At 44.0% G+C, this 26,201-nt stretch overlaps 2 protein-coding genes across 3 annotated transcripts; one reads left to right on the plus strand and one right to left on the minus strand.

Annotated features, from left to right (window-relative positions):
- Positions 1 to 11,014: 11,014 nt before the first annotated feature.
- Positions 11,015 to 13,950, minus strand: MCAT (malonyl-CoA-acyl carrier protein transacylase). Its single transcript, XM_065844633.2, has 4 exons — positions 13,326 to 13,950; positions 13,065 to 13,152; positions 12,353 to 12,570; positions 11,015 to 12,082 (listed from the first exon to the last, which is right to left on the minus strand). The coding sequence occupies exons 1-4, from the start codon at positions 13,767 to 13,769 to the stop codon at positions 11,660 to 11,662; spliced, it is 1,173 nt and encodes a 390-aa protein (XP_065700705.1). The 5' UTR covers positions 13,770 to 13,950; the 3' UTR covers positions 11,015 to 11,659.
- Positions 13,951 to 13,952: 2 nt separating this feature from the next.
- Positions 13,953 to 26,061, plus strand: TSPO (translocator protein). Of its 2 annotated transcripts, none has more exons than XM_065844649.2 (4): positions 13,953 to 14,075; positions 21,168 to 21,368; positions 24,305 to 24,443; positions 25,320 to 26,061. In XM_065844649.2, the coding sequence occupies exons 2-4, from the start codon at positions 21,181 to 21,183 to the stop codon at positions 25,494 to 25,496; spliced, it is 504 nt and encodes a 167-aa protein (XP_065700721.2). In that variant the 5' UTR covers positions 13,953 to 14,075; positions 21,168 to 21,180; the 3' UTR covers positions 25,497 to 26,061. The 2 variants fall into 2 exon arrangements, with proteins under 2 accessions (XP_065700721.2, XP_065700712.2); XM_065844640.2 differs by having other exon boundaries at positions 14,058 to 14,145.
- The last annotated feature ends 140 nt before the right edge of the window (positions 26,062 to 26,201 follow it).

Below are 26,201 nucleotides of genomic sequence, written 5' to 3' on the forward strand. Positions count from 1 at the left end.
AGGACCCCTTAGAGCTCCTGCCTGAGCTCTGGTGGAGTTCTCAAACCAGGAGCTGCCCTGGGTCATGCAGAGTCCATGCTGCGATAGTGTACGTGTCGCACTGGACCTTGCACAAAAAATGGACAGGGTTGCACTTGTGTGAATGTGATCAGGTGTTGACCACCAGTAACCCCTGGTTTAGATGTTTCCCTGGGAAATGGAAGTCAGTTCAAGTACCTGCTCCAGTGAATATGGATTTTTTTAAAGTGGAACAGCTTCACTGTGGGGTACTTATGGAGCCTTGGCACCTGATTCAGAGCTACAGAGTCCTCAGGGTGATTTGGTATCTCGAAATCAGGTATAGTGTTGGAATGCCCAAAGTTTTTCTATGACCATTACGATATTTTTTATTATTTTTCTTTGGACTGGGGAGAGACGTAGAGCAATGTGTAAAGAAAGAGTTTAAAAGAGGACAAGGCATCTCTTGAAACAAATAGAGCACCTGAAACTGCTCTCTCTTTTTAAAAATAAGATCTTATTTAAGTAAGCCTTTTAACTCACCTGTGAAATATGTTCAGATTCTGCCACTCTGAAATACAAACCTGTAGGTGCCCCTTTAGAAGAAAGGACTGTGTTATTTCCCCTTGGGAACAGAGTTGGGTCACTGAACTCCCTCATAGTGGTCGCCATAAAATTCAGAAGGCCGGACCCCAGCTCCTCTTTGTCATTGCTAAACTTCACAGCTCTTCAGAAATCTCAATATATTTAAAATCCTAGATTATAACCATCTATGAGTAAAGGAGAAAGGCTACAAATAGAAGGAAAAAAGACCAGATTTTTAAACTACAAACTATATGACACATGATAATAACCACCCAGCAGAAACCAGGCCATAGCATGCTTTTCCCTAGCCACGTTAAACATAAGAAAGAGGAGCCTTCACTTATGTAGAACTGAGTATATTTTTAGTTATTTAGTATCACATTTCTGTGTGTTTGCTTATGCAATAATGCATACACATTAATTATTAATAGTTTTGCTTTGTGGAAAATGTAAATTTCATCTAAATATTGAAAGAAGATCAAGGCTCCTTTGAGGCACAAATGCCCCAACTTCATCCTGAGTGTAAAACTTAGAGAGTTTACAGGACTGCAGAAACATGGCAAAAGAAATCCCCACCAAGCAGCAGCATGACCAGTACCTTTTGCTTGGCTTAGCTTCATCTCTAAGAATACTTTACGTGAGTTTTATTTATTTGACCTTCAGAGAACATGCTTAAAAGGAGAAGGGAATCCAGCTGGGGGGAAATCCCCTTCGTTGCTGTTGATGATCGCTCCATGGACAAAGAGAGCCAGTTCTGTAACAGTGGAGCTGGAAAGCGAAAAGATCATAAAGGAGCTGGCCAACACCATGCCAAGTAAAAATAAATAAAAAATTAAAAAAGCACCTCCAGAAGACCGTCATTAAAGTCAGCATCAGGCACCCTCAAGACAAGGAGCAGAGCTTCCCGCCACAGCAAACATCCAAGGGGCAGGAGGAGCGTTACCTGCCCAAGGGCACACGTGTTGTTTGAAATAATCCCCGTCCACAGCTCTGATGTCATTTCTTTTGATAAGCCAAATAAAACAATCGTCACAACAATAAAAACATCAGCTCTGCTCCAAGCTCTGCTGCTGGTGAACTGAACTTCTTTAGTGCTTTCAGGAAACCATTATCAAAAGACCAGAAATATTAGGAGACGCTCCACTTACACTGAAATGCATGGAGTTTTTCCGTTTTTCTTTCAGTGAGCAGAGGATGATCTCCTATGAGGTGTTTATGTGCCAGAGCCTGGCTACTGGTTGTGAATAGGGACATGGTTTAGTGCCAGAGTTACGTTATGGTTGGACTTGATGATCTTGAGGGTTTCTTCTAACTGGAATGATTCTGTGATTGCATAATAACTTTCCCGTTGTACAAGCAGGCAGCTCCATTGATTTTAGAGGTTCCCACTGTCCACTCTTCCATTTGGAGAGCTATTAATCCATTTAAATCTTTGCTATACACTATTTCTATGGTGAGCTGTTTGTAACTTCCATGGTAGCGGCCTCGAGCTTAAGAAGATACATAAACTCTGACCTAAATTAGAGACCTGGGAAAACCTGTTGAAGTTGTATGTTTTAGGAACTTTGCTGCCTGGGGATCTCCACCAGTTGGAGTGATTTAATGCCAGGGAGGTTGTTGAAAAAAGCGCAGGAAAGCATTTTGTACTAAGTGAAACTACTGAGAAGCTATACTTATCTGCACTAGCTATATTTGTCTAGATTTTCCAATTTCTAGGCTGTTTTGAGCCAATATGAAGCAGCAGCCCTCTAAATGCTGCGTGTTTGAATTGCTGTACATCTGTTGGGTCACTGAGGCTTTCCTTTGACTACCCTCAAAATAGTTACTTTCACAATATTCGCGTTCTGACTGGAGGAGTAAAAAAGGGTAGCTTTAACAGTGCTTTAAACAATTTCCATCTAAACTGAAAAGATGTGTGTTACAAGAAGCCACGGGGCTGTCTTTCATGACTTGTTGCAGAATAAGATGTCTCAAAGAAGAAGAATCCCCCGGCACTTTGTCTTCTCCGGCTACCCCAATGGAGCACCAGAAGAGGAAACCTACAGTAACCTCCAAACAATTCCAGACACCACAGAGCAAATGGAGTTTAATATCAGGTATCACGACACATTAATACTCCTTCTGTCCTCCACCCCCACCAAATACAAACCCCCAGACTTTCAAGAAGACTTAGCTAAGCCAAATAATCAGAGTGGATACTCTTGGAAATGGAATAGATGCAAGTGTAGATAACCTGTAGTGCTTAACACTGACCACGCAAGATTATGCTGCATCAAATGTCTGTAACTTTCTATCCTGCACAGGGACACAGATGTGGCTCTTCATTAGAAACCCACCTGTTATAGCAAGCAGCTGAGGCAGCCATTTTTACATAATTCTCTAGGCGCCTCTCACAACAAACTGGTAGCGCTGCTTTGGGTTTTTCTTAATCCCATACATACATTTTTTCCAGTTCAAGAGTCAGGGGCTGCCTTTCCCTTGTCTGTGAAAATTCCTTTCTCTGTGTGTGGTTTGCGCTGTTTTTTGTTGGACTGACCAAACCAAGCCCAAGTTTTTTTAGGCAGACATCTAGAATTAAGCTCTTAAGCCCACTTACTATTCAGCAGATCTCACAAGCAGATCTCAGCAGACATACAAGTTGAAATGAAAATGTATAGTCAAATCTCACTGGAAATTTTCATCAGGAATGCATAACCAGCTTTTGGCATCAACACATGCCACAGACATCGTAGTTCAAGGATCTGCACGCCCCAGGACCTCCCTCACAGCCTTTAGGGTTTGGCCTGTTCATACCCTGGCACCACCCATTAGCTGGAAACCTGCACTGCATCCTGGAAATCACTGGAGCAAACCTGGTAGATGTCAAAGCCGTCAGTTACGTAATATGAAGTATTTTGAAAGGTCTGACACGAAGGCTGTTTCAATATTTTGACTTCGGGAAAAAACAAGCAAACAAAACCAACAACAACAGCATTCCATTGCCTTGTATAAAGAATTTTGACACCTAAAAAAAAACCCAATATGTCTTTTCAAAAGTGCCAAATATGCAGCTTTTTATGAAAATATCAAAGCTCTTCCGTATTTATGTAAACACGAGCTTATGATGCCTCATAAATAAAAGCATAAGTAACAGGAAAAAAAACCTTTAACCTTTTGCTTTTATATCGCCAACTTAGTCCAACTGTTAGGGGAATAACTGTGCCTGACATTTGCAGAGTGTTTAGACAATTGTTGTTGCAGTATTTTCCTCTAACGCGCACATCCCAAATGCCTTACAGCTCAGCTACCCAGGTTGGCCATCAGCTGGCCCTGATTGGGGATGAGTTTAACAGGATGTACCACAGGAAGCTTGAAGATACACTGCTTCACCTGGCACATGGGTAAGTTGCCTGTTTGGCACTGCCAGTCTTCAGATCCTCTTAAAGTCCATGTTAGATAGGTAAACGGTAATGTTTTGTTAGATAAACCATATTGTTTCTGCACGCAGAGTAAAAATTTTATTGCTGCTACTGCTGCTTCATACAGAACCTAAAAACCCAAACCAAATAACTGCAGCTTGTTTTACAAGGAAGAGCTTTATAATGTAAATTGTTTCCACAGACTACAGCCATTTACAGTCAAAAGACTTAAATAGTTCCTTGGTATTTAAAATTTCACAGTAATTTCCTAGGTTAGACAGTGTCTTTAGGTGCAACTGAGCGACGAGAGGTCTGTAATGTAGCAAGTGTGATGCTTCAGGGATGAGCATGTTACTGCATGTCAAATAACCCACTCATGCACATACAATAAAACGTGGCTAGACTCGTTCAAATTGCCTTTTATCTACTGAGAGCTGAGGGTTGTCATGGATAGTTATTAACTGCAGTTTAACTGATATGCAGCAATGTCCTAACCCGAGACACACGATCTGAGCCTGAACCCCCAGGCACTCACGTGAGGTTGTGCCTCTTCTCTCCTTGCTGCAGGGTTGCGCTGTTCTAACTTTGAAACGAGCAAAGACACAAGATTGTTGTTCAGGAGCTCTGCTGCATGTTTCCTTGTGTGATGTTAGCGATCAATTAATTCTGGAACCAAATGATCTTTAGCTTTAGCTTTCAAAGCCCTCCCAGGTCTTCTTCCTAAATATTTAGAGAAATATATACATACACGCAGGCTATCAGGAAGGAACATGCTGGAGTTTTGGGTTTCTTTTTGTAGTTTTCTATGTTATTTGCCAGTTTTTAGAATAAATTTTCCACCCCCCTTCCTTCTTCTACCCCCCCCTTTTTTTTATTTAAATCATCAGGGTTGCTATCAGTGTTTTCCAGACATGGAATATTATTAAAAGTGTTATAAGAAGCTTTGGAAATATTTTGAACAATAACTGGACAAAGCGGATCTTTGGTTATGGAAGCTGGGTATGTCCTGTCCCTTTTCTCCCACCTTTTTGTTGACAAGTAGGTAACAGCAACCACCTAAACTCCTGTGTGTCAATGGATAAATCAGTAAATGCAGCTCTAGGTTTGGGTTGTTCCTTAGTTTGTTCGTGTCCCTCCATTCCCCCATTTTTAATTTCTAGGCTGAAGTGTCTCATTTACAGACAGAGTGCGCCCAATGTCTGCGAACAGCTGCCCAAGTCCCACACAACTCACGGTGGGGGGTGGTCCATGCAGAAGGAAAGTGTCTCCCGCTGTAAGAGGCTGTAAGGGGAGATGAGTGGGGATGGCGTTTTACCCTGTGTTTACCCTGGGGAAGAGAGGAGGATTCTTTAGAGGCTGGATATGACCCCACCACCGCAACAGTTGCTGTAGCCACCAGCAGAACCAGACCCCAAAGTGCCTTTATGCAGCAGAACTGGGCTGATCTCTCCGTTTCACGCTCCCCTCGTGCGCAGGCATTATTGGCTTTTCTGCACCATCTTTTTGCTGCTGGTTGTTTCTAACAACCTTTTCTTTTCTTCCCGCAGATTTGCAGGCTTCCTTTCAGGTGCGTCTGCCAGAAGCTGGTGCCTGCGGCTTTGCTCGTTGTGGCCTTTTGGTGGGCCATGAATTATGGACTGCAGAATTAGCAGAGAGAATTACAATAGGAGGTCACTGCTGGACTCTGACCAATATCGTTAACACCCAGGTGGTGGCAGTTGGTTTGTTTTTCAAATTTACCCTGATAAAAATCTCTTTTATATTTAAAACCTAGGCTAGTGCTGGGTCACTGCTGTTTCATATTTTTTTTTTTTTTTAATAAAAATGTTTAAAATAAGGAGGTTGTTGCTGGATAACTGCCTGACTTGCTAGTTTTGAAATGTGACTCCAGGCGATTAGAAAGTCTGTCTCTTTTGTGTTTGTTTTAATGCAATATAAAGGGTCTATTTCATATAAACAAGTTTCTTGAAGAGATTCTGTATCTGAGGGAGACTGAAGGCATGCTGGACATCCTTTAATTTTAACACTGTAAAAGCAATAGTAAAGATTAAAACCGTGATACTTTTTTTAAAAATTAAATCGTTGCTTCAAATGTCTACAGTGTTATCTACTTTATTTTCCAAGGCTGTGTTGTCACACATTAATAACAATACCTTGTCTCATACATTTTCTTATCTAAAGCTACAGGACAGGCCTTATTTGATTTTTATGTAGTAAAATTATAATATGAAATGGTAGTTTATTGGAAAAAGAGAGGTTCAGATGAGCTAGCAACTAAGTTGGTACTTGAGGGCCACACAATCCAACCTATTTTCCAGAATTTTTCAGAAATCTAGTATCAGATTTTATATTCTTCTGCCTCTTTCCAAAGTAAAACTTTGAGTTTCCCATAAAGAAATCCCAATTTGATAGAATTTGAAAAGATTGTGGTTTTTTTATGCCAGGCGTCTTTTTGCAAGGCATGTGGTTAGGGGGAAATGGATGACTAAGGGGAACTTGAGCACAGCTTGCAGGAGAGAGATGGTGTAGGTGTCACACTTGCACAACCCACAGGCAGCTCTTGGGACACCGCTGGGTTTCTTCTCTCTTGATAACACACCCCAAAGATACCAGGTTATTCTCTCTATCTGGGTGCATCTTCCCAGCTCTTTGCTGTTGAAGCTGTTTTTTCACTGCATACAGTTACAGAGTCTGCGAGAGAAAAGGAAAGTGCATCTCTGTGGTTTGGGCATTCCCCCGCTGCCTAGTGAATTATTACTACCATTAGTGCACTTTTGAAACAAAAACGCAACAGTTAATGCAGTCATCTGAGAGGTTGGAGTTTCGAGTCCTTGCTTTAAATCAGACAAGGAATTTGAACCACTCTTCAGTGAAGTTTAAGCGCCGATCTCGAAAAATTCTTCTGGGAAAAAAACGGAGGAAAAAAGGTTCAACTAAAATATTTCAGTCAACCATTTAATGTTAACGGACTTTGAAATGTCTTTGATTGACTTGAAGTGCAGAGCAAAAAGAAGGTTTATGCAAAGAAGGTATGTAGCAGGTGATGGCTCCAGCATACCCCAAAAGTTCAAGCAGCAGCAGCACATATTCTAGTGTTACCTTTTTTTCAAAATGCCTTCAAGCCGATTTGCAGCAGATAGGCAAGTTTTTCCTAGAAAAGCACAATTAGCACTGAAACCTTAGTCTCACCCTGGCCAGAAGCTGGCCTGCTGAATTGCCCAAAGAACCACAAACCACAGAATCACAGAATGTTAGGGATTGGAAGGGACCTCAAAAGATCATCTGGTCCAATCCCCCTGCCAGAGCAGGAACACCTAGATGAGGTTACACAGGAAGGTGTCCAGGCGGGTTTTGAATGTCTCCAGAGTAGGAGACTCCACAACCTCCCAGGGCAGCCTGTTCCAGTGCTCTGGCACCCTCACTGAGAAGAAGTTCCTTCTCGAATTTAAGTGGAACCTTTTGTGTTCCAGTTTGAATCCATTACCCCTTGCCTTACCTTTGGTTGTCACCGAGAAGAGCCTGGCTCCATCCTTGTGACACTCACCCTTTATATATCTGTAAACATGAATGAGGTCGCCCCTCAGTCTCCTCCAAGCTAAAGAGCCCCAGCTCCCTCAGCCTTTCCTCATAAGGGAAGTGCTCCACTCTCTTCATCTTCATTGACCAAAGTTTCATCAGTGAATTGACTGCCCCTATTTAACTCCATAGCAGCAATATGACAGAAAAAATGTTGAAGTTAGTTATTATTACACTTAGTGAAGGCTAAAAATTCCCATCAGGAGTCTAATAAACAATCTATGCACGTGTAATGAAAGTACCAGCTGCCAAAAATTTCATTCTTCCCGGCTGAATCACTTTTAACACCGCAGAATAATTTCAGTTATTTCTGGATAAGTAATCTTTATGCACAGGGGAGCAACGATAAATGGGAAACTGCTGCCTCTTCCATCTGAGAGCTGCGTGGGACGACTCTGCTTTTTCACACTCTTGCAAGCAATAATGCAACATTTTGAGTCACAAGAGGGGAACTTCAGCATCCAGTATGTAGGGAACAAAACACAGTCTCAAGGAGTATAAAATAAAGTCACACCAACAAAATGAAACACAAAGTGAATAAAATCTGCAACAAAAATTAGCACAAACTGGAGTCCCTTGGAGAGCAGTAATTACCAGGCTCCCTTCTCACCTCTGGAGCTTAGCAAAGAGCCTTTTAGTTAAGACTCCTCTCTGTGACTCAGGAGACCCAAATTTAATTATTTTTTATTTTTATTTTTACTGCACACTTCCTCACGTGACAGAGTTTACGGCACTTGATTTTTTCCACATCTTGTTTCTGCTTGTTCCTAGGTGAAGGAACAGCGCGCTGACTTTTCACATCTTAAGCATTGTTTCCAGAAGCAGAAGGGATAGATAAGTAAGCACATAAAAGAAATGCAGACAACAGTACTAAGATCCAGGATCCTTAATTACTTAGCATGCTGCCATTCACCAAGTTTTACAGCACACAAGGTGCTATAAAGCACCACCTGGTGATGACTTTGGTTTGCTTTACAGCCACGCACCAAAATTGTTCTGCCGGGCACTACACAAGAGAAAGCCCTGAACGCTCTCAATGCAGAGATGCAGACGCCCATCACACTTTTTTAGCTGATACAAACCGCGGCATCAGCACAAGAGTACAGTACCACTTGGCACTTGCTCTTCAAGATGCGAGGCTCGGTGAGGAGCAGCCTCAGCAACACCTGACCTGCTGCCTCGGCTCAGGCTCAACCGCTGCGCAGAAGCAAAGCGAACACCCTGCGGTGGCTGCAGCTTCTTCTTCCCGCTAATTAAACAGGGCCCGCAAGAGCGGGGTGCTCTTAGGATGCAGGCATCGCTCCAGCGCTCTGCAGCCACTGTCTACAACTCCCTGAAAGGAGGTTGTAGCATGGAGAGTGTTGGTCTCTTCTCCCAAGTAGCAAGTGACAGGACAAGAGGAAATGGCCTCAAGTTGTGCCAGGAGAGGTTCAGATTGGATATTAGGAAACATTTCTTCTCAGAAAGGGTTGTGAGGCACTGGAACAGGCTGCCCAGGGAAGTGGTGGAGTCACCATCCCTGGAGGTGTTTAAAAGACGTGTAGATGAGGTTCTTACGTACATGGTTTAGTGCCAGTGTTAGGTCACAGTTGGATTTGATGATCCTGAGGGTCTCTTCCAACCGGAATGATTCTATGATTCTAAGGTGCATAGGTTTTCTGATGCTCTGCACTTGCAAGCAGAGAATTTTTTAGCATGATTCTCCCAAAGATCCCAGGCAAAGTGTGCAACAAAGTGAAATGAGGAAATAAAAAATATATTTCTGGTAAAAACAGAAAACAAAAAATAGAAAACAGGTCTCCAAAGTTTCCACAAAAAAAGTTAAATATTTTCTTTTAAAAAGTACATAAACTGTAAAGCACTAGACTGAACCCAAAATGAGTACCACCAACCCTTCATGCTCAGTTCCAACTATCATAAAAACTAGTTTCGAAGTCACTAACATTGTGTTTGGTCTTACAAGACGTAAGAGTTCAAACACATCTTACAAGATGAAACCTGTAACACAACACATAATTCAGTGTTTAACAATATGAACGTGATTTGTCTGAGATATTCTGTCCACTTGGTGATGGCATTGGTTTGCTTTACAGAACAATTAACACCTTACCTGGAACGCAGGAGCCTTCACTGAAATGATTTTCTTTCCAATAAACCCAACCCTTAACTGGCAGCCTGTAATAGTCCAGTGACAAATTCTTCTGTATTTTGCTAATCGCTAATGTTTGCACATACCAAAAGTGGAATTTTACTGTAAAGGTAGGGTCAGCTGCCAATTTCGGCTCACAAAAGAACTGTTTCATGATACACTCCACGCAGCAATCATAATTGAGGCCAGTACTTTTAATTCATTTTCCCCTTCGGAAATGTGAAATTACAAAATGATTAATACTGTAATTGGAAATTATTCTCCATTTCATAATAAACTGTTGAAGGTGTGCACGGTCATTTAAGTAATATACCCTAAGCTTTTCCTATAGATCTGTTAGATATACCACTAAAATACCAAAAATTAAAAAAAATTTTAAAAAGCTAGAGTCCAGTTGAAGCTTATGATCATGCTATAATATACACAATATAACTTTTTCCTGCTTGTTTGTACATGATCGCCCAGCAAATACTGTTCTTTCCTATTTCCTAAAGCTTCCAGTACCCCCTACAGACAAAGAGCAAACAAAGCCAGCACACGTTTTCTGCACACCCTGCAGGTATCCTGCATGGGCGGCACCATGTTCTAACATGACTGGACCTATTTTAATAAGCCGGGGGTTGGTTATCGAATCCAAACACACAGAGTTGGCGCTAAAGCCATTCCGAGCGCCACTTCGAACCCTGTCGGGAGTAAGGAAGGTGCTGAATATAAAATGCATTCACACCAACGAAATGAAACGCAAAGTGAATAGAATCCGCAATAAGAATTAGCACAAACTGCCCCCACCACCAGCCAGCCCAGGGACCTGCCAGCCATCCAACCAGAGCCAGTGCCGACAAGGGAACTGGGAAGCTCCTCACAGGAGGGCTCAGGACAACCCGCTCCTCTCCAGCTCATCTGCTTTTGGGAGACATAAAAGCTGGCAGAACAGTGAAAAATACAGAGACAACCAAAATAACAGTGTTCAAATCCTTCTCCCCAGCACTCTGCTGCCACAGGGTTCACCCTGTCCAAAGGTGCCCCCAAAAAGATCTTTCCGCAAAGTTTCTGGCTCTGCTGTTTTATTCTCTGTCAAGAAAAGTCATCCAAAGGGCTGGTTCAGCCTACGCAGCCTCAGAGGTCGGTGAAAGCCCCGTGCCTCTGGGGAGGTTGGGAATTTTGGTCAGCTTCTTCATTCAGTGAAACATTTCTTCTCCCTTTGGTAACTTAACACAACCAATCACAACGCCAGACAGGTGTAGGGACAATTGCTTCCATCTACTTGTGGACTACAAGCCAGAAATGATGCACTCCACAGCATTAAAAATATCAAGAAAAGCTTTATACTTTATTTATAATCTAACCTTAAGAAAATGATGTTCCTAATAACAACTTCTGCCTTACCCTGCTGCTGCCTGGCAATGTGGACAGAGAAGAATTCTGCACAGATGAACAGCCCACAAGTCAGGCGAGTTAGAAAACAGGATCACCAACATACCAACAGCTGTACCAACCAGACGGCTTCTCTAAATGCACCCTCAGACCCAGCCCGGAGCCCCCCATAATTCAGAGCCAACAGCCTGGTTCTGCCGCGGTATCCACGTGGAAGATCCCTGCGCCAGACGGCCGAAGCTACTGACTTGAACTTGAATGCACACCCCCTCCAAATTTTTTTAAAAAGGGAAAAAAAAATAAGAGAGTGGAAGTTGCTTGCAGGATTGAGGCCAAACAGGCTATTCGGCGTGTTTATTGGCAGTTTTGCAGTCCCAACACAGATGGAAGAGCCAGACTGTGCTCTCCCCTTCCACACCTGAGGCACACGGGGAAGGAGAATGTTCGTTGTGATTAGCATGGTGCTCTTTTCATCATGAGAAGCCATGAATGTTTTAAACCTTCCTCTTTGAAAGCACAAAGTTATTTTTAAATTAGGCAGAAAGAAACCAAGTTGCATGGATTTTTCTCAACAGGCTACTTAGGTCTCTGTTGCTTCCTCATCTTCCAGAACATCTACATGCTTATATTGTTTCCAGGCCTTTAAATTACAATTTTTGAGAATGGTTCCTAGTTGCTTCCCGGGCCCCACTTCGTACGTGTAAGGAAATTCTGTTCCTTGCTTTCGTTCGTATACAGAATGCATGGTCTGTTCCCACATAACAGGTGACACCACCTGCTTCACTAACAGCTTCTGAATGTGCTTTGAGTGCATGTACTTTTTGCCATCAACATTGGAATAGACACAGACCAGTGGTTTCTGAATCTCAATCGATTTTAGGACTTCAGCCAGTGGCTCTACTGCTGGTTCCATAAGTCTGGTATGAAAAGCCCCACTGACCGGAAGCATTTTTGCACGTGTAAAATAATATTTTCGGGCATTGTCCTGCAAAAACTCCAAAGCCTATAAAAGAGAGAGAGAAGTGAGAGGCCTGTACAACAAATATTTACTCAGTCACCCCACAAGAACCACCTTACCAGGCTTATTGTGATAAAGGGATCCCTTTCCCTACCCAACCACTGAGCACATGCTGGAAAAATCCCCACAGATCAAATACTTTTGTTTGGACAAACTAAGGCCGCACATAATTTACACACACGAGGACAAAGTACAAGGTTAAAAACAAAGGAAATGTTAAATTGAACTAAAGGGGTAGTTATTCTGAAGCAATACCTGCAAGTGTCCTGCAATGACTCTGCTGTTGGGAAACAAATAATTTGAGATTTCGCATACGGGGTTTTCTATACCCAGTGATTCACAGTGTTTACGAGCTTCCAAGCAGGCAAATTTATAATTTGCCTCCCGACGACCGATAACCGATAGCATTCCGCTGGGGACAGCTTCCGACGCCTTTTGCATGGCTTCGGCGCGCACTTTCACCGCATACAGCGCTAAGGAGAGAAACAGAGATGCTCAGTAAATATAAGCCTGGAGAAAACACCGTTGAAGGCGCCTTGCACCTGCGCACAAAAAAGGGTGGCTGTTTACTCTCATGCAACGTCAATGCTTTTAATGCCGTGTTACACATATTAAAGTGAACAGTGGAAATAGGAAGTAAAATTTATCCTCTTTTTAAAACGAGCAACAAAACAGGAGGCAAACAGTGGTAACAGGCAATGCTTTGGGAAAAGCATGGGGCAAAGGTGGGAGATTTTACTAGAGCAGGGGTGTCGAGCTCATTTTCACCGAGGGCCACATCAGACTTGCGGTTGCTTGCAAAGGGCCGAGTGTAATTTTAGGACTGTGTAAATGTAACTACTCCTACATTTATACAGTCCTGAAATTACACTCGGCCCTTTGAAGGCAACGGCGAGGGTGATGTGGCCCCCGGTGACAATGAGCTGGACACCTCTGGACTAAGGGGTTCAGCACGTTCCCCGGGCACCTTCGGCGAAGTCCAGGGCTCCAGAGAAGACCAGCGCCGCGAACTCCCCCACGCTGTATCCCGCCGCCGCCACGCAGCTCTCCACCACCTGCACGGACACACCCGAGCCCAAATATCAGCCGCCTCCCGCGGGCAGAGGGACGCCCGGGGCCGCGGGGAGTCGACCGGCACCCCGTCCTCTCGTCCCGCCGGGCGCCCAGGCCATGCGGAGCCGCCTCGCAGCCGCCCGGCCGGGCCCGGCGCGGCCTCCCCGCCCCTCACTTTAGGCTGCTGGTGGTTGAGCTTCTCCACGGCGGCCAGGGAGGCGACGAACACGGCGGGCTGGCAGTGCCGGGTGCGGTCCAGCTCGTCCTGCGGCCCCTCCAGGCAGAGGGAGAGCAGGTCGTAGCCCAGCACCTTCTCGGCCAGGCGGTACATGTCCCGCACGCCGGGGAACTGCAGCAGCCCGCGGCCCATCCCCACGAACTGGCTGCCCTGCCCGGGGAAGAGCAGCACCGTGCCCTCCCGGGGCGACCGCGGCTCCCGCCTCGCCGCCTCCGCGCCCGGCTCCTCGGCCTCCACCGAGCTCTGCAGCAGGTCGTTCAGGATCGCCGCCCGGTCCCCACCGCCGGGCCGGGAACTGCCCCGCCGCCGCGGTACGGCGCGGAGGCCGCCGCGCACGCTGGAGCCACCAAGCCGCCATGTCGCCGCGGCCCAGCTGCCCATGGCCGCCGCCCGGCCGCCTGCGCCGCCGCGCCCCCCGTTGCCACGGGAACCGGGCGGCCCCCGCGGACAACCGCTCCCTCTCCGGGCGCCGGGAGGGGGAAAAGGGAGGGAGATCGGCCGGCCGGCCCCCGCCGCCCTCAGCCGCGCCCGCTGCCCTGCGCCAGGCCCACGCTGCTCCTCCCGGGGCCGCCGCTTCCCTCCTCGGGGCGGGCCCGGCGGCAGGAGGGGCCGGGGCGGTCCTGGGGGCGGGCACCGCCGCCTCACGGCAGAGCAGGCGCGACGGGCGGCGGCAGCGCGGGAGCGGAGGTAATGCCGGGGCTGCCCTGTGCCCCCCGCGGGACGGGACGGGAGAGCCCGCCGGGCGGTGCAGCCACGGGTGGGTCCCGTAGTGCCACCAGAGAGACCCTGCGGTCGCGTCCGGGGCCCGCCCGTCCTGCCGGGGCCAAGCAGCCCCAGTGTGGGTGCCGGTGGCTCTTGGAGCAGTGCCGTCGCCGGGACCCCGCCGCGACGAACGCGGGTGGCCCTCGCCTCCCCCGGGGCCGGGCGGGGCGGAGCGCGGCTGGCGGAGGAGTGTGAGCGGGGCGTCCGGTGGCAAGCGCGAAGCAGCCGGCGAGAGCCCTGTGTGCCCTGGCTGCGGAATCTTGTTATTAGTTTTGGGTTTGCATCCGAGTTTTCCAGTGGTTCACAGCTGTCCAGCTGTGCACGCAGGCGGCTCGGCGGCTCTCAGGCAGTCAGGGCGACTGAAGAGCAGATCCCACACTTCTCACTCCTCCAGTCCCACGGGGACCTGCAGTTCTGCCTTCCCACACAGTGCATACTTACACTGTGCACTCGAGTGAACATTATTTCAGGCTGCTATTTAACTAAAGGTATTTTCTTTCAGCATCGCTGTAATTTGCTCTGAATTGGATATTTCTTTAAGGGCGAAAGAAAGGACTTGTGTGTTGTTTTGTTTTATTGTTTTTTCCCCCTTCTGAATTCCCAAGTAATGCTTATAAATCAGTACGAAATACACTTTACTAATTTGAGCATTCAATGTCAGGATCATTTAAAAAAATAAAAGTGAATGTTGCCCTGCCAAAGTTGCAGTTGTGTAACGACTTTGCATCACTTAAGGTTGTGAAATGGTATCAAGCAGCAAGTCAGACTTCACGGAGCAGTTTAATGAGATTGTATGAGGTTAACTCAGGAGAAGGAAAATGGATTAGAATAGCAAGAAATTCTGTTGACTTTCTATTCAGGCCAATACAAAAGGATCACTGTGAGCAGATTCTGTTCACTTTTCTAATCTGTGTCCTGTGCTGCTTTGTGATAGGATTTCCTCAGTTTTTGTCAGCCTCCAAGTAAAATACCTGGAAAAATCAGTGAGCTTCTCAAGGTAGCTGAAATATATAGGCAGTAATATATGTTAAATATGACTACACATCACTCCATCGTGGCCTCTACCTGTTTGTGCTAAGCCAAGATGAGACACTGGGTGGCAAGTTACCAGCTGGGCCAACTGAGGTATAATGGTACCTCAGTGATATCTTGTAGTAACTGCTGCTCTTGTAGCATTCAGCTCATGCACTGGAGATTTCAGGCATCCCTGCTACCACCTGCCCCACCAGCCCCTTCAGCAAGGGGTGCCCCTTTGGCGCTCCACCTGGAGAAGAGAAGGCTCCAGAGACCTTATTGTGGCCTTTCAGTGCTTAAAAGGGCCCTGTAAGAAAGATGGGGACAGACTTTTTAGCAGGGCCTGTTGTGACAGGACAAGGGGTGATGGTTTTAAACTAAAAGAGGGGAGATTCAGGCCAGACATGAGGAAGTAAATTTTTTACAGTGAGTGTGGTGAAACACTGGCCCAGGTTGCCCAGAGAGGTGGTAGATGCCCCATCCCTGGAGACATTCCAGGCCAGGCTGGACGAGGCTCTGAGCAACCTGATTTAGTTGATCTACTCTATGATTCTGTGATTACAGTTCACCCTGCTGCATGCCAGTCAAGCCCTGGGAAGAGTCACAGTTGTGACCTTCACGTTTGAGGCAAAGCCCCATTCCTACAAACCAGTTTTAATGCTGTGGCTGCGAGTGCACCTCAGCGCTACCATTTTATCTTTGGTTTGCTGTAAAGGGCGCAGACTGTTTGTAAAGCACTTGTGACTTATCAGTGGTGAAGCCGATGAACATCCCGCTGCTATTAAAGCATCTCTCAGATGTGGCACTTGTTGCACTTTACCCTGTTAAAAGAATATCTGGCAAGCTGAAAAGAGTCAGGCCTAGGCAGCACTTAAACTAGAAATATCCAAGAGAAACTTAGTTTTTCAAAGAATGGATACAGATTACACTTTCTAGGTGGGTGGACAAAAAAGAAGAAACACCTACAGCAGGAGGGTGGGTACCTGCTTGGAAGGTAGTCTAAGGGATATCTGGGCTTTAAAGTACACTGTGTGCAGAGGATTTTATACAAATATACACAGGAAAAATTAGAACAGATTGAGTGGTGAATGACAAGTTGTCACCTGGGAAGAATTTGTTCTAGCGTACCTGTCAATTCCCAGTATGTGAATCTTCAGTAAATCATGGATTTATTTGCACAACTTGTGCTCTGCCATTTTAAAAGAAGTGTAATCTGAGCAGAGAGATTTGTTGTCTTTAAACCTGATAAGTACACCTCACATTATATCCTTAAATTTAGTACCATATTTTCTATTTTTAGTTATAAACATATACCATACACTTGTTATTTATCTTGTATTTCTACTATACACTATATATTGTTTTAAATGTCTCTATTACTTGAGACTAGATAACAAAGACTGCTCTTTTATGGTAGCCGTATCCTGTATCACAGACAGCGATACACCTTTGTTTTTAGTGTTGTGGTTTCCCAGGATTTAAACCCACAACAGAGGTAAGTAGTTTATCAATATAAATTAAGTGTGCACACTTTAGTTCTTCAGAGGGCTATCTCAGGAAGGAGCCTATTCCCCAGGAAGAAATTTGCATGCTGCCTCTCAGACCCAGGTAGAACCTTCTCTGCCCTCAAAAAAATACACTGCAGAAGATCAGAGGGAGAATGTAAATCCTGGGGGACACCCCTGACCTCCAGAACTTTCACAGCTTTGTCAATCTACCTCAAAACATCCAGGACTAGGAACCCCAGAACCACATGGGTGATGCTGCTCCACTGAGAGATTTTTTCTTTTGTGTTTTTAATGTGATAGCTGTAATTGAAGCCCTATGTGACTGGGTAGCCAGCACTAAGCTGAACAAGAAAGAAAATAATCAGATATTTATCAAGACAGGATATAAGAAAGTGTAATGAAAGCCGTTGTCCTGTCCTTCCTTCTCCTTCCCACTGACTGAACTCTCCCTGCTTGGAGAAGGGGAAAGGACCACCTGCCTTTCAGAGACTTGCTTGAAGCAGCAAGTGTTTTAGTTCATCAGGCTGAAGCAAACTAGCTCTTACGATATATCTAGTCTTCCCCACCCCAGCACCCCATCCCTTTTTTTGGGTGTGCTTTGTCTTTTCCAGAAAGAGAGGACACGGAAAAAGCTGTCTGATTTTCTGCATGACACACCACCACAGAGAAACAACCTGCAAAAAGAGTGGAGCCCATTAGGCAGCAAGTTACAGTACTGGATTTTTTTCCCCTTTATGTCTCCTGTTACTTTATGTAGCTGGAGCCAGCTTTGGGAAAGTCTGCTATTTTGGATACCTAGAAAAATTATATTAACAAGTTTGTAAAAAAACCTGGCCTGCTGCAGCCCTCACTTCACTGCTTAAACTGCCTGAAGTTAGACTAGGGCTAAAGAGAAAATGGGCAGGACGATGAAGTCAGCATTGCAGGGCAGAGATAAGAGGTGGAAACAGAACTCAACAAGTTAAGTGTGTGTGTGGGGAAAAGATTTCCAGCTGTGGTGGTTCTTAGAGGCAGATATCTGCTGGGCACACTGCAGATATCATCCACAGACATACGGGTTTCTTCAATATGAAAATCAGGGTGAAAGGATGTTGTACAACCAGATCTCACCTGAAGTGGAGCTGGGATATGATTGGGAAAGCAGTAATTATTTCTAGGTTGTGTAATACAGATGCAGGCAGAAGGGCTGTGTTAGCCATCTAAGTTATCACCAAGTAATTTCAGGATTATCAGCTCTACCCCAAAAAGAAATCAAGGCTGATAATCCTTTATATTCTCTGTGTTTACATGGCTTCCAAAAATGCATTGGGCGCTCAATAAATGTTGCACAGATCTTGCGCTACATGAACTAACCAAATGAATGCTACAGCACTAACTAAACACACCAGCTCTCCAGCACATCCCTGCCTTTCACTCAGTCTCACCAGAGATCTGCACCAAGTAACCAGAGAAGATGGACGTGGCTTCTTCCAAAAATCAACTAGTGCTGCTCCCTGAGTTAGCTACTGTTTTTTATGGGAAATCGATACTAGTATTTCATTTTGTGGGAATTAAAATAGAGGAACTCTGATTGCTGATGGGCATCTGTGGTCTACTTGGCTGAGCCTACCAGCACATTCTGATCTTGCTGAATTGCTTTGTTCCCCATTCTCCTTGGTACTGTGCAAGAGAGTATTTTGCTATGCTTCCTGAGAAATACAACTGGAAAATATAGTACACAATTAGTAGTAATAGTAGGCAAAAGACCAACATTCAATTCAAACCAGTATGTTCAATCTCTTCACTTCCATTTCTTCACCCTTCCTGTGCACGCACGGCTTCGGTTTCCCTGTTTCTTTCCTTTGTGCCTTTCTCACTTCTGTTTTCCTGCCTGATTTTCTTTCTCTTGTCCCTTGAGAATTACTTCAGCATTGTTCCTCCAACACAGAGAGGGACAGATGTGTAGCAACATCATTTATTCACTGCAGCAGAGCAGTACTTTTCTGATTTGATAGCATTTAGCACTTTCAGCTTGTAGAACACTTTCAGACTTTATTCCCTGGTGAGAAGTTGACAGAACCCCTGATGAACTCCAGTTGCTGAATACCTGCAGGAAACCACCCTGATATTGTCACATCCAAACAGAGCATAAACTCCTTTGGATCCTTGCTTATCGCTTTTAAAACAAATATTAGCATTTGACAGCCACAGTGGAGCTAGAGAGATGGCCAACACTTTACAGCACGTGTAGAGAACTAAGCCTAGTGTTCTCTCTGAAGGCAAAGCAAGAGGGACAGGGTTAAGAATTAGTGAGATATTATAACAGTAACTTGAAATTTCTAATTAAAACTTTGGGCATTACTTATCTGAAGGCAAGCAAAGAGAAGCATTGTGCTTGGAGCTCTTGTTCCCACTACACCTTGCTGCTTCTGCACATCGCAATTTGTTCCTATCCCAGTAAATGCAGAGCCTTTCATGCTGGGCTGGCAGCATGGGTGACAAGTAGTATACAGTGCAGCTGGCAGCCTGCTCCCTCCAGGAAGCAGCGATACAGATCTGGGCATGGGAGAGCATGTCAACTCCTCTGCTCCATTTAAGAGGCTCCCTGGTAAACAGCAAGTAGAATCCATTCAGCAGGCAGCGTGACAGCAGTGACTACAGCAATGAACTATGCATATTTTTTCTTCCCTTCCTTGTTGTCCATCCTCCACCCAAGACCTAATTGATACTGCTCCAGCAGACAAGCACGTGGTTCTCCCACTTCTCCCCAGCCTTAGTTCTCAATTCTTCCCTGCTTATTTTTTCTTTTGCTCACTCATTGTTTTGTTCTCATTTTGACTTCGTTGTACTGCTTTGTCTGCTGCTTTTTTTGTGTGCATTCCTACTCATCCCTCCCACGACTCTCCCCTGAGGCATGCCCACAGCCCAGCTGCCTACATGCCCTTTCTTGTTTACTCCTTGCAAACCTTCTAATCCTCTATGTTTTACCAGTTCCTCCACACTGTTTTGCCTTCAAAATTCTGCTCTATCACCAAGATTTTTCTTGATCCCATGCAATCTGGCTTGTAGTCGCAACCCCTGAAATATCTTCATTAAACCTGCATAACTGTATGGGCAGACCCCTGAGTACAGGGACGCGAGCCATAATGAAGGAAAACTCCTGTGCTGGCCAAGCTTATACCTGTTCTCCAAACAAAAATCCACTGTACCAGAACCACGACAGTGCAACGTCATCCGTGCGCCATTTCCTATCAGTTTAAGCACATCTGGTACAAGTGGGATTTCCTTTTCCCCACTCTCTGCCTCCTCATCCCAGCAGTCATAACTACAGCAATAAAAACCTTTAAACATATGCTAAGACAACAGCCAAGTCAATAGGGCACTTTTCTTTGATAAGCCTCAGAAATGCTGGTTGCTCTAAAACTTCACTTGAACTCCTGGGGCTTCCACAGTTGCTTTCCCTGCTGCTTTATGAGCCCACTGCAACCTCTCTGATGATTCCTTCATGCTGTCTCCTCCTCCTGCACAACAGATGAACAGGAATTAGGCGTATTTGCCTACTGTAGATTTGAAAAAAAAAAATGACGCATTTTGGTGGTTCTGCCCTTTTTAATCATACCTCTGATCTGTTCACATTTTAGCAAGCTAAACACAGCTCTTCTGTAGCATTTGGCTTTTGGCCACAAAATCTGTAATGAAGCTTTTTCCTGCTTACTTGTGTCCTTTTTTTACTGCTTTCCTGTACTCTTAACTAAAGCAGTGCGGCCTACCATCACTTAGTGTTACTTCTCTAGGCAATTTAATCTAGTACACTTCATGGGCTTGGCAGCTACAATTGCTGCAACTGATTGAAGGCTTGATGAAGAAGCCACAGGTGTACTCCCCATTTATCCATCAAGATCTCCTCCTTCATTTAGCAAAACATCATTTAAGTGCTTATCTTCTCATTGTCTTCCCTGGTTATTTTCCAAGGTAGCTTCTCAAGTGTCTGCTACTAATTCAGATCACTCTTACTAACCATTGAGCATCCGTGTTTTTGGTTTCTTTTTGCTTGAGCACAGGAAAGCACACACTGTTTTCTTACTTCTGACTACACCATTCCATTGAGTGACTGGACCTTCTTGTCACTACAGAAATAGACACCTAGAGCTTCCTGTCACCCCCCACTCCGGGTGGAGTTCATATAATATCAAACTGCTTTATTCCTCTGGCATACTTATGGGTGAGAACATCTCTGTAGGTAAGATTGAGTAATCTTACTGCACAAAGCTGAGAGAGAAGTAAAGGCCTCAGCAACCAACCCCACCAACTGTAAATGCCGAGTTTCTTTATGGGGGTGGGTATTGTCTAGTGAACCTCATACCAGATCCATTTATTTCAGCTGCAGCCTTTCTGGACTAGGCTGCAGATCAGATCCTACACCTGGGTATATTTATCAAATCAGCTAAAACCAGAATATTTTTGTAGTTGCATTTAAAAATCACTCTGCCAATCACTGTGTTTGGGTTTGTTTCAGATTCACTGTCTCAATGGAAGTGGTATCAGCCTGGGCCCCAGCAGTGGGTTTCACTCTCCTGCCCCATACAGGAGGAATTTTAGGAAGCAGGATAACCAAAAAGGAAATCCCAGTGTGGTACCAATCTCTACAGAAGCCATCCTGGTGTCCACCTAACTGGGTGTTCGCTCCCGTTTGGGGAACTCTTTATACATCTATGGGGTATGTTTTTCACATTGTATTATGGCACTTATCTGACCTCAAAGTTGCTTATTGTATAATGCTGGACCAGAGAACTATTGTTGTGTTCCTGGCTGTACGTTTGTAAGAAACTGTGTCAAGCTGCTTGTTTAACAGGTAAAAACATGTTTTGGGAGTTGTGTGTGGGTTTGATAGGACATTTTGTATGCACAAATATTCAGATCAAAAGCAAGGGTTTGAAAAGCTATGACTGATGTGCTTTCTTCATTCATTCTGAGGGGAAGACCTGCCAAGCTGGCAGTGATGAAGCAAGGCAGCACCAGGATTTCTTCTGTGGATGTCCTGCAGTAGTTCTAGGAAAACAAAGAGAAAGGAAGGAGAGGGATTGGGAGAGAACTCTTCTAACAGAGCTCAATTGAAATAAACCAACATTGAAATATACGTGTCCTTTCAAATAAAACTGCCAGGCTGTTAAACTGTCAGTGTTTGAAGCATCTACTGCCTCCTTATTTAACTAGTTTAAAATACCTGACAGCACAGAAATTACTGCCAGATGAACAAGGAATCACAAGGCCAAACGCTATTCCCACAGGAACCTTACAAGTTTAATAATACTGTATTTTGGGGGCTGTTAATTTTAATAAGATGTAGCAAAAATACTTATAGAGGTAGGTTGTCTCAGGAGGTTGTTTGGGCAGTTTTGATATTCCTCCCAGACTGCTTTGAAAGCCGTCCACCCAACAAGACGTGCTTTTATGTTAACTCTGGTGAGCTTTGCTGCTCCTAGAGCCGCAGAGGTCAGCACAGCCCCCAGGCACCAAGTGATGCTTTGTGTCCCTTCTGCACTTGGTCATTCAGAACCAGCTACATACCAAGATTCAGCATGCTTTTCCTTGCTATCAAATACCCATTGTTGCTAATCCAATAGTGATAGTTTTTAGGCTGCAGTATGCCTTTTATGGCTTACGCCTCCTACTCCTTCCATCATGACAGTACATCTTAAGTGATATGTAATTGATATATAGCACTGGCTTAACTATGCAGTTTCAGAGAGACCAAATATTTTCCAAGTTAACCTGCAGGATGACTCTGTAATGTTATCTTAAATACCACACCACCTATTGCAAAGTACGGGAACGATACAACATCTGAAACTGTATCTGAATGCAAAATTCGCTCTCGCGCATTCTCTCATTTTGGTTTTATTTTCTTTCCAGAAAAAGTGTTGTAATTTTTAGCCTCATGCATTGTCCCTCCTTTCCTGCCAGTATTTTATTTTCTTTCTGCTCTTACAGAGTACACTTTTAAAAATTGCTGTCTACTCTTGTATATTCCAAGAGTTAGCATTTGAATCAAATCATCGCTGTCCTGTGAATAAAAAAAAAAAAAAAATGCTTTTATCAGAGACACAAGAGCAGAGTGGCTTTCCTGTGAAGGGCTTCCTTCATGTTGACGGCACAATTTGTAATCCTGTTTCTGGATTCCTCATCATAAACCTGAATATCAAGTTAAATATTTTAAAAATCCAAACTGTGACAGCTTACTACTTCTTTAATATCTGAATATTTTGAGGTGGATGGCCCCAGTTATGTACTGTACATCTAGCTCAGTGAAAAGATCGTATTTGTTACCAGGACTTTTCTTCTGTAATCCATTAAAAGAAGTAACTGTAAGCAAGATTTAATAAGCTTACATGTCTTTCTTGACACTTCGCTTCCTAGCAGATTTGTACATCATGATCTTGGTCTGGAGTAAAAGTTAGATGTGCAAACAACTCTAAGTCCACAGTGTGGCTCTGTAAATCGCTTAGGAACAGATTTGGGTCCTGAAGCCTTTTGCAAAGACAAACTATTAAGTTTCTAATGCTAACCTCACACCAATCACCCCTTTGTTTTTTTTTAAATAATCTCTGTAATCAAACTGCCAAGATACCTGTTGTGGTTTGACCTGAACTAGCAATCAAAACCACAATAGCTGCTCGATCACTGCACCATCCCCCCACCCCCAGAGGGGAGAGAATCAAAAGGGAAGGGGGAAACTTGCGGATTGAGATAAGCACAACTTAATAAAATAAGAAAATAACACTAATATGCCACTAGTACTACTAATATATAATATTTTATCCTCACTTTATATATAAGTGATGCTCAATGCAATTCCTCACAAACTTTGTCCATGCTGATAAGCCAGTTCCAGGAAAATAGCATCCCAGTCCCAAACAGCCAATCTTGGGGAAAGTAAGAGAAAAAGCCGAAAAGGCAGAAAGGCCCGGAGGCCACTGCAAAATGGTAGAACAGCAAAAGGCCAAACTAAAGAAACTCCCCAAACCAAACTCAACTGAAATGGAGCAGGACTGGAACAGATTTCTCCAGCTGGAAAAACGGACTCTCCCAAAATATGAAGCATGACACTAATGGCATGGAATGTTCTCATTGCTCCGTCTGGATGTCAGTCAAGGTCTGTCCCATCTATGCCCCCCTTCCTCACATTCGTAGACAGAGAGCCCAGAGAGACCCTGGAAAGTTATTTGAAAAAAAACAAGGTGTTTGTTACTGTGGTGGTTTGGTGGTTTTTTTAGATTTATTTTTGAAGCACCATCCCCCAGTACCAAAATTAAATCTCAAAATAGTGAGGAAACTATTATCTTTTACCCTTGCATCTTAGACTTGCTTCCATTTCAACACAACTTTCTCTTTTAAGACTGAAATGCAATAGGTCATCTGCTCTTCTGCACCCAGAAGTAAGAACTCCGGCAGGATAGGGAACTTTTCTCTCTCCCTATTGCTCTCCACAGCAGGTGATCAAGCCTGTGCAGTTACTGTGCCAAATAGTACCTGGATATCTACTTCTCCAAATGAATTTAGACCCTATCACTGAAGTAATTTCATTTGATCAAGAATGTCTTTGTTGCTTCCTAACCAGTATACTGAATTACACCTTACATTTGCTTTTTCCAGATATGGCTCCTACCTGGTGTGGAAAGAACTGGGGGGCTTCAACGAAAAGTCAGTAGTTCCTCTGGGTCTGTATGCAGGGCAGCTGGCATTAAACTGGGCCTGGACCCCAGTATTTTTTGGAGCTCACAAAATGGGATGGGTAAGTAGAAAAGTAAACTTTGTAATCATAGGCTATTGCTGTCACTTGCAAGGCGCTAAGATGTTAATTTTGTGTCATCTTTTCTCCCTGAAAATGAGCCTAAGTAGAGAATATGGCTTGCAGTAGTTTTCTAAAATTCTCTTTAACGCATGCCAGCAGCCACCTGGGAGAATTCAGATATCTACAACAGCCTTAAATGTTTAGATTTCAAGCAGCTCTTTCTGCTACCCTTTGATAAGAGCTTTGTGTGACTAGGAAACATCAGCATTTATGCCTTACTAAAATTCCTAGGTATCTCTGGCAAACAGTAGTGATAAGAAGCTTATAATAACATTACTCTGGTAATCAGCACCTATTTTAGAGAAGACTAATTTTCTGCAGTCTGAAGAGAAACAGCTTGCCTGAAAAATAAAATATGTGCCTGATTCTCTAAATACACATGCAATGCTGTAACAGTGGAAGATTTTGCAATCCATCACTGATCCAATCACACTGTACCTCTTCAGGCAACATCTATGACATGAAAAGGCTGGATAGGTTTATTTAGCTAAGTGACTTGCTCAAAGTCACACTGGGTTTGTAGCCAATGCAACACTTCCCACTGACAAAAAAAAAAAGAGGGTATGGGTGAGAGGGATTTTATTCTTCTTCTCCAGCTCACAGCTGCAGTGCCCTCTCTTGTGACTGTTGTATTAAGAGTCAAATTGACTCATAAGCCAGCAGAAATATTTTTTTCTGTCTGGTTTTCTGAGAAATAATTAACCCACAGAGGGATCCAACAAGTACCAGAGTTAAGTGAAAAGAGCCACACAAAGACTATCTAGTCAAGAAAAAGCAACAAGTAAAACCAGCACTAACCACCTTCCTCTCTTTCAGGGGTTGGTGACTCTCCTGCTTACGACTGGTACGGCAACAGCTACAGCTGCTTCCTGGTATAACATCAACAAAATGGCAGCTTATATGATGGTTCCTTATTTAGCTTGGCTAACCATGGCTTCTGCACTCAATTACCGTATCTGGAAGGACAATCGCAACAAGAAACAATCTGAATAAACAGTTTTCAGCCAAAAAGATTTTTTTTTTTCCCCCACAAGAATTTTCTACAGTTATGGCTTTATTATATTTTTAGCTGAAGTACTTCTAACATTAGTTTACTAATTACAAGTTGACAAAGGAGTACTTGTTTAAAACAAAGGGGTGTACACCTGACTGGGTTTTACAGCAAACTAAAGATAGTGCTCATTGAAAAGTACTAGTTTTCTATATTACAGTATTATATTTTATATGACAACAGCATTTTAACTATTACCAGAAGTAAGCGTGGACTCCAACTTCATTATGTTCAGAACGAAAAACCCAGCCATACATTAACACCACTTCCAGAAAGCCGTTCCTAACAGTGACAGGCACGATCAGGGCCTGAATCTTTCATGTTTACCACAAGACACTGTGCTTTAGTGCTATGATGTGTCCCCACCACAACTGCCAGATATTTATCTTCTGGTCGTAGAACTCTGGAAATATTTAAGACTATATATTTTTCATAATTTGTGCCTTACCACTTCGAAGCACTGTACAACTAGTGTCAGCTAAATGCATTAAACTACATGTAAACTTACTAATCTTGTTCTCTAATTGTTTTTAAAATGGTTTTGAGCAGAAAAATACTGAAGGCAACAGGATGCTATAGCCTCAAAGACAGTCCCTTCATCTCTCCTCCTGAACATTTCAATGAGCAAGAGAAAACAAGAAACTCAG

This window comes from Patagioenas fasciata, chromosome 1 (genome assembly GCF_037038585.1).
Source record: "Patagioenas fasciata isolate bPatFas1 chromosome 1, bPatFas1.hap1, whole genome shotgun sequence".
In the NCBI taxonomy this organism is placed as follows: Eukaryota; Metazoa; Chordata; class Aves; order Columbiformes; family Columbidae; genus Patagioenas; species Patagioenas fasciata.

Coding starts and splice junctions, on each gene's coding strand:
- MCAT (XM_065844633.2), bottom strand. CDS start 13,769: ATGGGCAGCTGGGCCGCGGCGACATGGCGGCTTGGTGGCTCCAGCGTG. Junction 12,571..13,064: donor AGCCCTGGACTTCGCCGAAG/GTGCCCGGGGAA, acceptor TTCTCTCCTTAG/CGCTGTATGCGGTGAAAGTG. Junction 12,083..12,352: donor TCATTGCAGGACACTTGCAG/GTATTGCTTCAG, acceptor TCTCTTTTATAG/GCTTTGGAGTTTTTGCAGGA.
- TSPO (XM_065844649.2), top strand. CDS start 21,181: ATGGAAGTGGTATCAGCCTGGGCCCCAGCAGTGGGTTTCACTCTCCTG. Junction 21,369..24,304: donor ACTCTTTATACATCTATGGG/GTATGTTTTTCA, acceptor TGCTTTTTCCAG/ATATGGCTCCTACCTGGTGT. Junction 24,444..25,319: donor GAGCTCACAAAATGGGATGG/GTAAGTAGAAAA, acceptor CCTCTCTTTCAG/GGGTTGGTGACTCTCCTGCT.